At 35.3% G+C, this 13,261-nt stretch overlaps 1 protein-coding gene across 6 annotated transcripts in view; it reads right to left on the bottom strand.

Annotated features, from left to right (window-relative positions):
* Window positions 1-13,261, bottom strand: part of OSBPL8 (oxysterol binding protein like 8) — a 214,993-nt gene that overhangs the window by 27,901 nt on the left and 173,831 nt on the right. For all 6 annotated transcript variants that reach the window (XM_027842484.1, XM_027842488.1, XM_027842485.1 and 3 more), the window contains 5 exons: window positions 13,049-13,233; window positions 10,609-10,690; window positions 10,190-10,288; window positions 7,570-7,666; window positions 3,509-3,607 (listed from right to left, as the gene is read on the bottom strand). In XM_027842484.1, the coding sequence (XP_027698285.1) occupies window positions 3,509-3,607; window positions 7,570-7,666; window positions 10,190-10,288; window positions 10,609-10,690; window positions 13,049-13,233 (562 nt within the window). The remainder of the gene's footprint in view (window positions 1-3,508; window positions 3,608-7,569; window positions 7,667-10,189; window positions 10,289-10,608; window positions 10,691-13,048; window positions 13,234-13,261) is intronic.

Here is a 13,261-nt window from a genome sequence, read left to right as displayed (position 1 = left end):
AAAAAAAAAAAAAAAAAAAAAAAAAAAAAAAAAAAAAAGGAAGAGAGAGAGAATGAATGAATATAACCAAAAGACTATCCTCACAGGGTCATCCTTAAATGTAGTGTCAAGGTGTTAAGCATGCTCCTTGAAAATTCAGATATCATTAAAAGGATCATGGTTGATGTCTTGTAATCTGGAGGACTGAGTCAGAATTCTAAATGAACTTGGAAAACTGTGGATAGTCAATGGGAAAAAAAAGAGTGAAACATAACAAAGATAAATAAAGTGTGTGGTGGAAAAAGTTCACAAAAGAAAATAGTGATTTTATAAATATGGAATAAGGAGGCCAAGGTAACAACACAGATAAAGATATCTGTATTAAAGAGCTACGGTACTTTAACCAAGCATTAAAACCAGCTTTATTATACTCAGGATTGTTCCTACCCTTAACCAGCAGTATAGTCTTGTGTCTGGTTCTGAACTTTATAACCAAAGAAGGAATGTAAAATTTGGGACAAGTATAAAAGAAGAGATAAATGATTCAATAGTTGAAAAATTCTGATGAAAGACTAAGGAATGAGACTATTTAATTCAAAAAAGAGAAGGCTAAAGACATGATATAATACTGTATATGACATAAAAGCAACTTACACAGAAGATGTTGACCAGCAGTCCTTTACCTCTGTTGAGGAAGGAAGCAAGCAAAGAAAAGGCAAGGAAAAAAATCCTGCTGTATGAGGAATTTAGTTTTTCTATGAGAACTATGACTATTAAATACTAGAACAAATAGATTCAGTGATGCAATCATCTCAACAGTCTTAAAAAAGAAGGCAATCATCCAATGTATCTTAAGTGAAGTATTATCTGAAAACAAGGGAATAGTTGACCTTTCAACAATGACCTTCTTAGTAAAATAAATCATGTTTAAAGAAATATGAAATGTAGAACAATTTAAACAAAAGGTAAAGCTAAAATAAAAATGGAAAAGAGCTAATTTTTTAAAGTTTCCAGCTGTTCTCAGATCTCATACTATCTCTCCCATCTCTAAATATTTCCCTCATGTCTGAAGATGTCCTTCTACATCTTAGCTAATGAAATCCCTTTTCTTCTTTCAAAGTCCAACTCAGGGGACCTGAGAACCTTTCTCCAAGACCCTCAGAATGAAACTAACCCTCCCTCCTCAAACCCTTCTGGATTTTTCTTTCGCCCACATCTCATATTACACTGTATCATGTATTTGTACATATTCCCCTATTAAGACTGTAAGTTCTGTGAGGGCTCCTGTGCTTTTTCTCATCCTTGTATTCCTACAGTATAATCCTTTGCACACAGTAGGTGCTAAATATTTGTTTAATTGAACTGAAAAACTTCTTTTACTGGCCAGGATGTCTTGGAAAAGTTAATGTAATGATCATCACTACCAAACAAATTAAACTCTAACTGAAACTGAAATATAAATCAGTTGGATTTTCTTTAAACACGAAAGACAGTATATGATTAAAATATTCCCATTGGCAAGAATTTGTAATTCTGAGCAATAAACATTTTTCTTATACAACCAAGTATCTTCCAAAAGATAATATACTCTCAGAGGGGAAAACATTTGAAGTAGTTGAGACAGTTTATCATAGTGGAATCTATATTTTGCATTCTTATCTGTAGACACACAAAAGCCATAGTCTAATATATAAAATGAAAAAGCTTTATTTCCCTAATTTTTATGGAAGTGACAACTATAAATATTCCTTCTGATTTCAATTGAAAAACAAAATATAAGATTTGGAAGAGACTTTAGCTCAAAGGTGACATTCAAGTATCTACTCAATGCATGAATCCTCTTGACAACATCCCCAATAAGTGTTCTAAAATACATCAAAAACTAGAGAACTCACTACTACACAAAGTAGCCCATTTCACTTTAATGTTGGAAAAGATACAAAAATAAGACATGGGGTTCCTGACCTGAAGAGATTTAAAATCTAGCAAGATGATAAGACAAGTAATAAAAATCAGAAAATGTTAAGTGCATAAGAGGATGATAATAATAATTAGCATTGGTAGAGTGCTTTAAGGTTTACAAAGTACTTTATATATGTTAACTCATAATCCTCAAAAAACTTGTGGAATAGGTGCTACTATTATTCTCATTTTACACAAGGGGAAAATGAGACACAGTGAGGTTAAGTGATTTACTTGCCCAGGATCACATAATTGTCTTATGCAAGATTTGAACTTAGGTCTTTCTGACTCAACTTACACAAGAGATGTGCTCTGGTTTACACGGTACAAAGTGTTATACAATCAGACATATAAGAAAAGGTTTCCAGCTTGGGGAAATAGCAAGCTTCATGAAGGCAATAGTATCTGCATTGGATTTTTAAAATGGGAAAGACAGCAATATAAAGAGGTGAGGGCAAGGAGGTGGGTGAGCACTTCTTATGGGGATGAACTTAAGAAAAATTTGAGCAAAGACAGCAAAGCAACGGTTCTGTAATCTGTAGTGGTTCAGTGTGTTCTCTGATTGTAGCAAAAACTACGTGATAGACAATCTTATCAAAGAAGGATGAAAAAGTAAATTGGAGTTAGATTGTGGGGGACAAGGAATGCCAGGTATGATCTGGGCCTTGCCTGATCGACAACGTGGAGCCTTTAAGATTTGTTGAGTGTGCAGTGGTGATTACACTAATATTTTAGAAGACTAATCTGGATGCTGATAGGATCATCCAGGTAGAGGTGTCCAGTAGCCAGATGGAAACATGATTCCAGAGCTTTGGAGGAAGGTAACAGACTAGCAATGCATATTTTGAAGTAACCCACATAGCAAATACAGCTGAAATTATAATAGTAGCTAAGAGAAAAGAGAAACACTGCCAAAATTTCAGAGAACTTCTGAATTAAAGGCATAGGAAGGAGGAGAGGAATGAAAAAACCAGAAAAAGAAGGAACCGTCAAAGAACCAGGAGAAAATACAAGCTCTGAAATCAAGGGAGGAGACTATCACAAAGAAGATGGTGGTGAACAGTATCAAATGCTGCAGAGGGAGGTTAGAGAGGATTAGAAGCCTAAAAAAAGTCACTGGATTTGACATATTAGAACTTTTGAAAGAACATTTTTACAGTAGAGTGATAGGAACAGAAACCAGGAGAATGAGTGAGTGTTATCAGTCAACTTCTATAAGCAGGTGAAGAAAGGTAAGAATTATTATGGAAGGAAATTGCATCAAGGTACCAGTGTGGTTCACCTTTCTCTGGAAAGGTGGGGCTAACGTCAAGAAAAATGTGTGGATGGTGAACTTCTGTGGTTCCACATGCTAGTAGAGCCAGCAGGCTACGGCAGTAAATTCAAAATTGAGTTTATAAACTCCAGGATATTTTTAAGAAAGACAGTACTCACCAGATTAACGATTTCATCAATCTCAAGTTTCAGCAAAGAGTATTCATTTGAAATCTATCATAAAATTCCAGAAATTTAAGGTATTTAACTGGACTTCTTTGTCAAATTTGCTTTGAACATTTGTAATATTTACCTTTACAATGAGCATATGGCATCGTCATCACATAATCTTCACCTCTATTCAAAAAAGTTAAACGTGCTTCTCCTTCCAGTATGGCAGATAGCGAATTCCCTGAAAGAAGTAGTTAATTATAATTATACAAAATAAATCCACATATGCTCACAAGATAATAACTGGAAATCAATTAAGCTAGCTTGACCTCTCTCCTGTCTTCTAATAGTGTCTAATCTTAGATACTTAAAAAATCACTTTTGAGATGGGACTATTACAGTGAATATATTTGTAGTGATATACAAGTGGAATGAAGACTGTTAATAGCCAATAAGAACATAAGGATACAACTGCTGTCAGACTGAATATTTACTAAGCACACAGGCAAAGGATTCCCTTAAATAAAAACTGCCAACTTCTAATATCTGTCAAAACTTAGCCTTCAGTCTCAACTGTATCTCTAGGAACACTCCAATGTAGTCCTTGGAGCATGCACAGCAGAGACAAGTCTTGCTTAAGGTGTCCAAGAAATGAGTTTTTCATCTGTACTAGCAAAGCACACACAAAAAAATCTACTTGTTTTGGTGGTTTATTCTTGGGGTTCAGGGGGTTGTCGGGGGTTTTTGTTTGTTTTTTAATGTAAATGGCAGGCATGTCCTTCTAAATGCTTCTGTTTACCCAACTCTATGTGACCATAATTACTCAACAAGATAATATGCCAATTACATTCTATATTCAATTGGCATGTTATTACATGCCAATTATCTCTAATGGTTAGAAAAAACCATCATCTCCAATCTAATCTTCCTAATACATGTGCTCTCATTTATCAAAGTAAACCCTAGGCTAGATTTCATGCTTTCTTTTATATATACTCTACACTCAAAAGACTTTCTGTCTCCTACAACTCAAGAAGCATCTCTTCTTTTTTTTTTTTTTTTAGCAATTTCTTAAAACAGCACATTCCACAAAAACTCCCCTGAAAAGTAAATGTCAGATGATGCCCCATATCTTATTTGAAAGGACTTTTTAGATCCTGACTCAGGTTTGGATCTTTCCTCTCCCTTTCCGCCCCCCACGCCCTCAACCCTTATTCTGCATTATATCCAATGTACCATCAAGTTGTTGTTGTTATTTTTAATTCTGCTTAAAAATTTCCCTCTTACTCCTTTGTACCTTTCCATTCCCACTACAACAGTCCTACTTCAGTATTTCATGAGTTCTCCCCCCAGACCACTGTGACAGTCTAGTTGACCTCCAGAATCCTTTATACTACTGTCAGAGTAATCTCACTAAATGCACCACTAACAAGATCATAGATTAAGAGAAGGAAGGAACAGAACCTACAACTTAGTCTAATTCTCTCCTTTTAGAGATAAGAAAAACAGAAGCCCAGAGTAATGAAGTAACTTGGCCAAGGTCACATAAGTTGTAAATGACAGAGTTGGATTCAAACCCAAGTTCTCTACCTCCCAATCCAGCGCTCCCTTCCACTGTACCACGTTATTTCTCAAGAAAGAACCTGTTACAGCCCCAGGTATTCCCAAGAGGTCTCCCATCTAAATACTAACCAAGTTTGATGCTGCTTAACTTTTGAGAACAGATGAGGACAGGTACATTTAGGACACTGTGGCACTCTGATGATGCCAAACAAATGCTCAAAAACTTTTGGTAGTTTCCCATTGTCTAATTAAGGAATTTCTCATATTAGCACTCAAAATCCTTCATGAGCTAGTCCCAATCCAGCTTTCCAGTCTTATTTCATACTACTCCCTCTTTCATGTATTCCATTTTAGACAAATTAGACCACTTACTCACCAATGCGTTGTTCTTACCATGCTTACAACTCTATCCGTGCCTTTGCTCGTATTGACCTCTTTTCCTAAAATGGATTCTTCCGTGCCTCTTCTGGCACCAGTTTCTGACTGCTCATCTATCTCCTTTCTTCTGAACTCCAATCTAGGAGCCACTTCCTCCATGAAAGTTCCCCTTCCTTTCCCCACAATTTTTCCCCCATTTGTTTATACACCTCCTTTTTACACTTATCATATTCTCCTTTGTAGAAGTTATTTGTATACATATATAACTCTTCTCCCTCCATTAGATCGTAAGTTTCTCAAGGGCAGGGAACATACCTTGTTTTATCTTTGTATCCAAGCACCAAGTATAGTGTAAAGTACCTATTAAATATGTTTGCTGTTGTTAAATTACAGCTCTGAAAATTTTCTCATTTTCTACTGTCAGTATGTTAATCTATATATTAATATGTACTATATACACTAGATTAATTCTTTTCCTAAACAAATATTCAATAAGAGCATCATTCTTATATGGTTATTTATACATCTGTCTCATATTATATATGTCTGACTCTGTCAGATCTATGAAAATTCCTAATGGGCAAGATCATCTGGAAAACTTCCTTGACATTAGCAAAGTACCAAGCATATAAGAACACTATTATTTTTTTCATTACTGTGAAAGAATCTCCTTCTAGTGTCACTAAAGATTAAGTGTTTCTTCTCCACCAATCAGTCTGTTTGGATTTTAAGCCCCAAGACTAAGGAATTCCTTCTTACATACAACTATCCCTTATTTTAAGAAACATCCATTTTTAACAAAGTAAACCCTATTTTTCCTTGACATATTTTTCCATTTCAAATACAGAATTAAGACATAAATATCAATGGACTGAAAACAAAACTTTCAATAACATAAAGGTCACTTAAGGAGATGAAAAGCATGTATTTCCTAACTACAATTCACTTCCCCTCTATGGGGATTTTTCCTCTGCTATTGGTCATTCCATCCCCTAACTGGACTATCAGAATTAATCAATGGCCTAATTCCCAATTTGTGGCTACCAGAACTTAGCTATTCTTCTTCCATTTGTGTTTATCAAACTAAGTCATAACATATTTGCCCAGTGTGTCCTACAACCTAACATGATACTATTCTGGATGAAATATACAAAATCAAAGGTTTTGGCTTTTCATAGAATTAAGTCTAACTTACTTTCATCCACAAACTCAAAATTCCAGATATCTAATCTACAACATTTACAGAAAAACTGTTATAATTTACATAGCCTTCACTTGTCTGTTTCAAAAGAGAAAAACAGATTTAAAAGATCCTCTACAAAGAATGTCTAACTTGCCTTAAATTTCCTGATATCATGATTAAGATACCTTAACAAAATTTTTCTTCCCTCTGGCATTGATTTATGAGAAAACATAAGCTATGCAAAAAATTCTATTGAGTATTTTAAAATGGGAAGCCTACAAATAAAGATCCTTTTCATAGGAACCAAAATGTGCAGAATCACAGAATATGAGAATTAGAAGCAACTTTGGTGAACACCTACTCCACACCATCCATGAAGGGATACCCAACAAGGGTCATCAGCTACTGATGGTCAGGCCCTAGGATGACGACAAGGGCCCAAGACCACCATCCAGCTCAGTGATAAGCAGTTTTTCTTCCTCTCTTCTGTTCATCCTGTGCTATCCACCACCCACCCAACTCACTCCTCCAACTATCCCAAATACCCTATAGAATAAGAATAAGAATAAGAAGAGGAAAGAAGAGACTGGAGTTACCTCCTTATCAGAAGCCCTGGAAACTTAATAGGACTGCTTTTCTTATCCCCAAACTGGGGGCAACTATAAAGCCCATCCATCTCTTTTCTCTAAAACTGGGACTTCTTTCCTTGGAGGAAGGTATTTTATTCACTTAAATTATTTATCTCTCTTGTCAGGAACTTCACTAGGCCAGCTAACCTATCCTTGGATCAAGACTCACTATTCAGACAGAAGCCCCAACTTGACCAAATTGGAGAAAAAGGAGCTCTGCTCAATACCTATCCTTGAATGTTTGCATGGAATTTATAACTGCATAATGGTCATTCTTGTACAATAGGATCATACCTCTAATTGTGGACTGACAAAATCAGCATAAAAGGTACACCTGTCATCCAAGTAAATCTGGTGGATGAAATGAGCATTAGCTATTCAAAGGTACTAGAAATTTAAGGTATAAAAGATAATCAAACTCTGACTAGCTAAAGTTGAATACAAACTCACCATAGAACTTGGACTTGGCCAGGATACTACCACTAAGGCAAAACCCATCCTTTCGGTTGCTAATATAGAAGGCAGAAATAGGTGGGTGATGGGACACCTATTGAACACAACAGGAAAAACAATAATAATATAAACATGTATTACTATGCTGTATTGTCTTAAATTTATTAATTAACTCCTAAAAGTGTACTCTAGAAAAGACATTTACAAAATAAAAACCTGAAGAGACCATGTATAAAAACTGTGGTTCAAATCTTCATGTATAATCCTGAAGAGGTTCTAGAAAATCAATGAAAACAATACTGAAGCTACACCTGCTTAGAAACACAGAAGGTTAAAGAGAGAAGAAACCTTGGTCATTACAGAGTTAAACCACATAAGGCCCAGAGTAGTGAAGTAACTCTTAGCTCAAGGTCTTACAGTTAAAACAAAGAGCCAGGATAGGCTCAGGCCTCCTAACTTTGCTCTGTTACAAGCCACCTCCCTACTTCAAAATCATGTATGTTATCTGCTTCCTGAAATGAAATCAATGCCAGATAACAACAACTGCTCAGTTATAGGTTTGTGGGATTTCAGTAGACGGAACCTTATGTTCACTAAGGAACATTGAGTACATTCCCTTCATTTAAAGATGAGTAATATGAGATCCAAAGAGGTTAAGTGATTTGTCCAAAGTCACATATACGTGTTAGAACCAGGATTCAAACCTAGGTCCTCTGACTCCAAATCACTGTTTACTCTTATACACTGTCTTTCACTACATCATGGTACCTCCAAAGCATTTGCTACACTCATGAAGATGCAAAGCTGTACAGATAAATGGGGACATAAACATTATTAGCTTTTAATTATGTACAAAATAGTTCTACTTTGGTGTACAAAATACATTCAACTGAATACCTGCTATGTACAAGACACCCTGCTAAGTGCTAATGGGAATATGAGAAGTATAAAGATATGGCCTTTTGCCCAAGAAATTTATAGCCTAGTTGGAAAAACGAGACAAATACATACAATGTTAAATAACAATGTCTGATAACAGGTTTAATATAACAGTCCAAGAGATATAAAATAGTACATGATTGATTATATATAATGTAAACACAATGAGTAAATTACACCTATGTGATTAACTACAATAAGCAACAGGAATTAAAAGGAGGGAGATGACAATGGGTTAAAGTCACTTGAGAAAGTTTTAGAGATAAGAAAGGATATGAGCCAGGTTCTGAAAGATGAACAGAATTCGGATAAGCATAAAAGGTTGGGGAAGGGCAAGAAGAAAATTGCATTTAAAAAGTATCAAAGAAAGAAAGAATAAGATAAATTCAGGTTGCCGTAAGTGTATCAATTAGTCTGGGAGTCAAAAGTTCAAAAAATTAACTGGGGTTAAATATTGAATAGCAGATTGGGCTAGAATGTGTAAAGTATTGCATGCCAGATTTAAGTTTTAGATTTTGAAAGAAAGAGGGAGCCACTGAAGATTTTTGATCAAAGGAATGATATGATCAAGATACTGTTCTAGAAATACAAGTCTGCAGAAAGCTCATAGCCTGGAATAGGAAACTGAAGACAAGAAGATCAGGTAGAACTCTCTATTAAAGTTGTCAAGACATAAGGTGTTGAGGGCATGAAGTAGGATGGGTAGCAAAAGGAATGGAAATAAATGAAGTAAAAATCCTGACCTATACAAAAAGATAAATTTGGAAATAATAATTTACTTATACAAAATGATCCATATAAACAGAAAGCTCACCCAGTAAAAATATATTTACTTATTTTTAAAAAATTCATTTATACACAATTTGATGAAACCTGTATTCATTTGTCTAAAGATGAGAGGAAGTCCCTCAAAAAAGTAGAGGATACAAAACCAACAATAATTAGCACTTACATAGTACTTTAAGGTCCTCAATAGGTATTATTCCAATCTCCACTTTACAGATGAGGAAACTGAGACCCAGAAAGGTCATGTGAATTACTAAGGATTGCAAAGGATTATCTGAGTGCAGACTTAAGCAGCAGAGAGAGTGTTCTAACCATTTAGCTATCTAGCAACTAGCATATGGAACAATATTCCCAAGAACAATACTCAGTAACAAAATCCTTAGAACGTGTCAATACAGGAAAAACATAATAAATTGAATTGGACTAGATTCTAATTATCAGGCTGTCCCAGGGTCCATGATAGAAGACCATTTTTACAGGTGAAACAGCATTATAATAAAGATATTCTTTTATTTTAAGAAAGAATATGAGATATATATTTGGGTATTTTTTTTTTACAAAGGCAATAAGTAACTAAACTGATAAATGAATCTCTGAAAGGTCAGCACTAGAAGCTAAACAAGTCATAAAGTATGCTATTTTCAGGCTGGGAAATAGTTTTATTTACTCTTTTTTTTACTGAATAACTTTCATGGCTGTGGTAGTAGGGCTTTAAAGAAAATTACATTCACAACTGAGAAAAGTAAAAGCCTGTTTACTTACCAAACATCCATAAACTTTTGTTTTTAGCTGGAATATTATTAGAAAAATTTATTTTCACTATTAATTTTCTTCAAAAATAGACCACTGACCTTTATTGTCAGTTTTGTTTTGTAGGATATATTGCTCATACCTGTTCAGCAATATAAAAAGTCTTGCTGTTTGTCCTTGGATGAACCCAGAGACAGCGAAAAGTCTCACCAAGTATAGGATTATATGGTTTCTTTAATCCCTAAAGAAAAAAAAGCGTAATATAAGCTTCAAGATAGGTTTAAAAGTTTGTCATATAGATACCATCTCTGAAAGAGGACAAAGGCTTAACATTTCACACAGCAGGAAGCATTCAATGATACTTGACATTCAATGTTCCTTGACATAAGAATAATTCTATTACTTAATAATGTTAACCATAATCAGGTTTAATATTAGGAAGCAGAGACACATTCTAGTAAGCCAAAAATGTTTAATAATAAAATTAACAAGAAACAAAGATGCCTCTTTAAAAAAAATGAAGGTTCTACAGTAATAAAGAAGCAACGATAAGCAAATTACCTTTGGCTTTTTATAGAATCCTGACAAATACCATTTCACTACTCTTTTCAAGCGGAAATAAGGATTTTCTTCAAGAGATGCCCTGCGAAATAACAAAAGTAACATGACATGACTAAACTGTGAGTCTTCTTTAATTAATATATTTATGCAATTATATGGAGTTGAAATATAAAATATAAGATATTGAAAAATTATGTTCTTATTTTCCAGAACCATTTAAGTAGTTTAAACCAATTCTGTAAAAGGCATTTGGCAATCTGAAAATTATTAATGATGATGTTCCAAATTCAAGAAAAGTGTCCATCAAAATTGTTAAGTATTACTTAAAGAAAAGTCACTCGACATAATTGGCATTATTCTTTAAATTACTGACATACAATCTCAATACAGTTTATACTTCAGTTACTCTCAGAAGAGTTTATACTACGAAAAACCATACTTTCTTTGAAAATAGTGTTACAACTTGGACCTGATTTGGAGGAATAAGTCAATGTCTAAGGTAAATAGAAACAGTTAATTTTTCCATATTTTGAGCACTTGCTTCCCAAATACGGGAATAGTTCAATGTCAACAAGGAAGTAATGTTCCAAAGGAGTATCCCAGGAATCTAAAGGTGACTCTCTTCTTCATTTTTACCAGTGATTTAGATGAAGGCAATGTTTGTTTATCAAATTGGCAGATGACAGACAGCTGGGAAAGACAGCCATTGATCAGGATCCAAAAGTATCTTGACAAGCTAGAGCTGGGGTTTAATCTAATAAGATTTAATTCCCAAGGATAAATGTAAAGTCTTGCACTTGGCTACAAAAAAACGAATTTCAAAAATTTGAGAGGGGGAAAGGTGGTTTGACAGCAGTTGTTCTAGAAAAGATCAGGAGAGAGTGAGGGTTACTTGTCCGAAAGCTCAATGAGTCAGCAGTATGATGTGGCAGCAGAAAAAGTTTATGTGATCCTGTGCTGCATTAAAAGGCGTACTGCTTTCAGGAAGGAAAACCAAAATCTCATGTAAGTCTAGAGTCTTATCTTCAGTTCTAGATGGTACGATTTCAGAAAGAAGTTGCGAAGTGTCCAGAGGGTAGCAAATAGGACAGTGAATGGCTCTGAGACCAAAAAGGAAATAGGCATTAGCACAGGAAAGAAAAGACATAAGAGAGGACATGAGAACTAATCAAGTATTTGAAAGGCTGTCAAGTAAAGTAAGGATTAGACTTCTTCTGTTGACCCAAAGGTCAGAACCAGGAGCATTAGGTAAAAAATGGCCAAGTAGCCCATTTTCATTTGATGTCAGGAGAGAATTCCTGACAATTAGCATGGTCCCAAAGAGAAATGATCTGTCTCAAAACTGAAAAGTCTTTTTTTTGACTAGGCAATGGGGTTAAGTGACTTGGCCAGGGTCACACAGCTAGTAAGTGTTATGTGTCTGAGGCCACATTTGAACTCAGGTTCTCCTGACTCCAGGGCCGGTGCTCTATCCACAAGACTGAAAAGTCTTCAAGGCAAGATTAGATAACTATTTGTTGAGTTTGGTGGCATGGAGATTCCTTTTGTGTGTGAACTGGACTAGAGAGCCACCAAGGTCTCTCAACTTTCAAACTTCTTGATTCTGTAAAGCTGCATATCTTTGACTTTGGGAAGTATAAAACGAATGCTTACGATTTTTTTAAAGAGGGAACAGAAAGGGGGAAAAGTATCGATCTATTCAATCTGTTATTAATCTATCAATGTTCAAATTTATCTTTTCACTAATTAATTTAAGAATAGAGCTTTAACTAAGTGGGTAGAGAGGGGTCTTGTCTCAGATCACTGCTACTAATAGGGCACTGACAGCATTTATCATTCTTTAGCAGGTAGAAACAACTGAGCTTTGTACCTATTAGCAATAAAAATTCAAGTAGAACACTACCAGGTAGCACACTTCCTTAACCTGCACTCCCAACTGTCTTAAGGTCTTTGCCAGTGAAGAGAGTGTTCTCCACATCTGACAGGGCCTTTTATCTCTTCCTCAGGTCTCCCTTGTTTAACTGAATCTGTCTAAAAAGTTGATTTGGGGGCGGCTAGGTGGCGCAGTGAATAGAGCACTGGCCCTGGAGTCAGGAGGACCTGAGTTCAAATCCGGCCTCAGACATGTAATACTTCCTAGCTGGGTAAGTCTGGGCAAGTCACTTAACCCCAGTTTCCTCACTAAAAAAAAAAAAAAAGTTGATTCGAGGGTACCTTTCATGCTACTTATTCTGGTGCTTATCTGGCTTGTCAGAATTACTAATTATACTGCTCTTTTTTGGCATTCAGAAAAAAAATCCCCAAAATGTGTGGAAGAGAAGGTATAATGGTAGTCTCATAATCAAATTACTTAGAAAGGCAGAATTTAGAGGGCCATTTCAGAGCATTAACTGAAATATTAATAAGAATTTTATATCTTAAGAAATAAGAATTTACTTACTCAGAGAGGAAATCTGCATGGTAATAGTAATCAGAGAGTTTATCCAGAAAAGAACGAGGTTCCAAGATAAACGTAGGCAGAACAACCCTGGACAGGTCCATCCCTGGACGAACTTGTTTCAGCAGTGTCCATATGAGGCTTTTGTTTTCTTCAGACACAGTTTCTGTTTGAGAAGCCTCACCGGCCTTAAGCAATTAAACACAACTACTGAAA

Source organism: Vombatus ursinus, unplaced genomic scaffold (assembly GCF_900497805.2).
Source record: "Vombatus ursinus unplaced genomic scaffold, bare-nosed wombat genome assembly UNPS02014874.1, whole genome shotgun sequence".
NCBI classification, from domain to species: Eukaryota; Metazoa; Chordata; class Mammalia; order Diprotodontia; family Vombatidae; genus Vombatus; species Vombatus ursinus.
The sequence above is the reverse complement of the archived record's forward strand: the minus strand, read 5'-3'. Positions and strand labels throughout refer to the sequence as shown.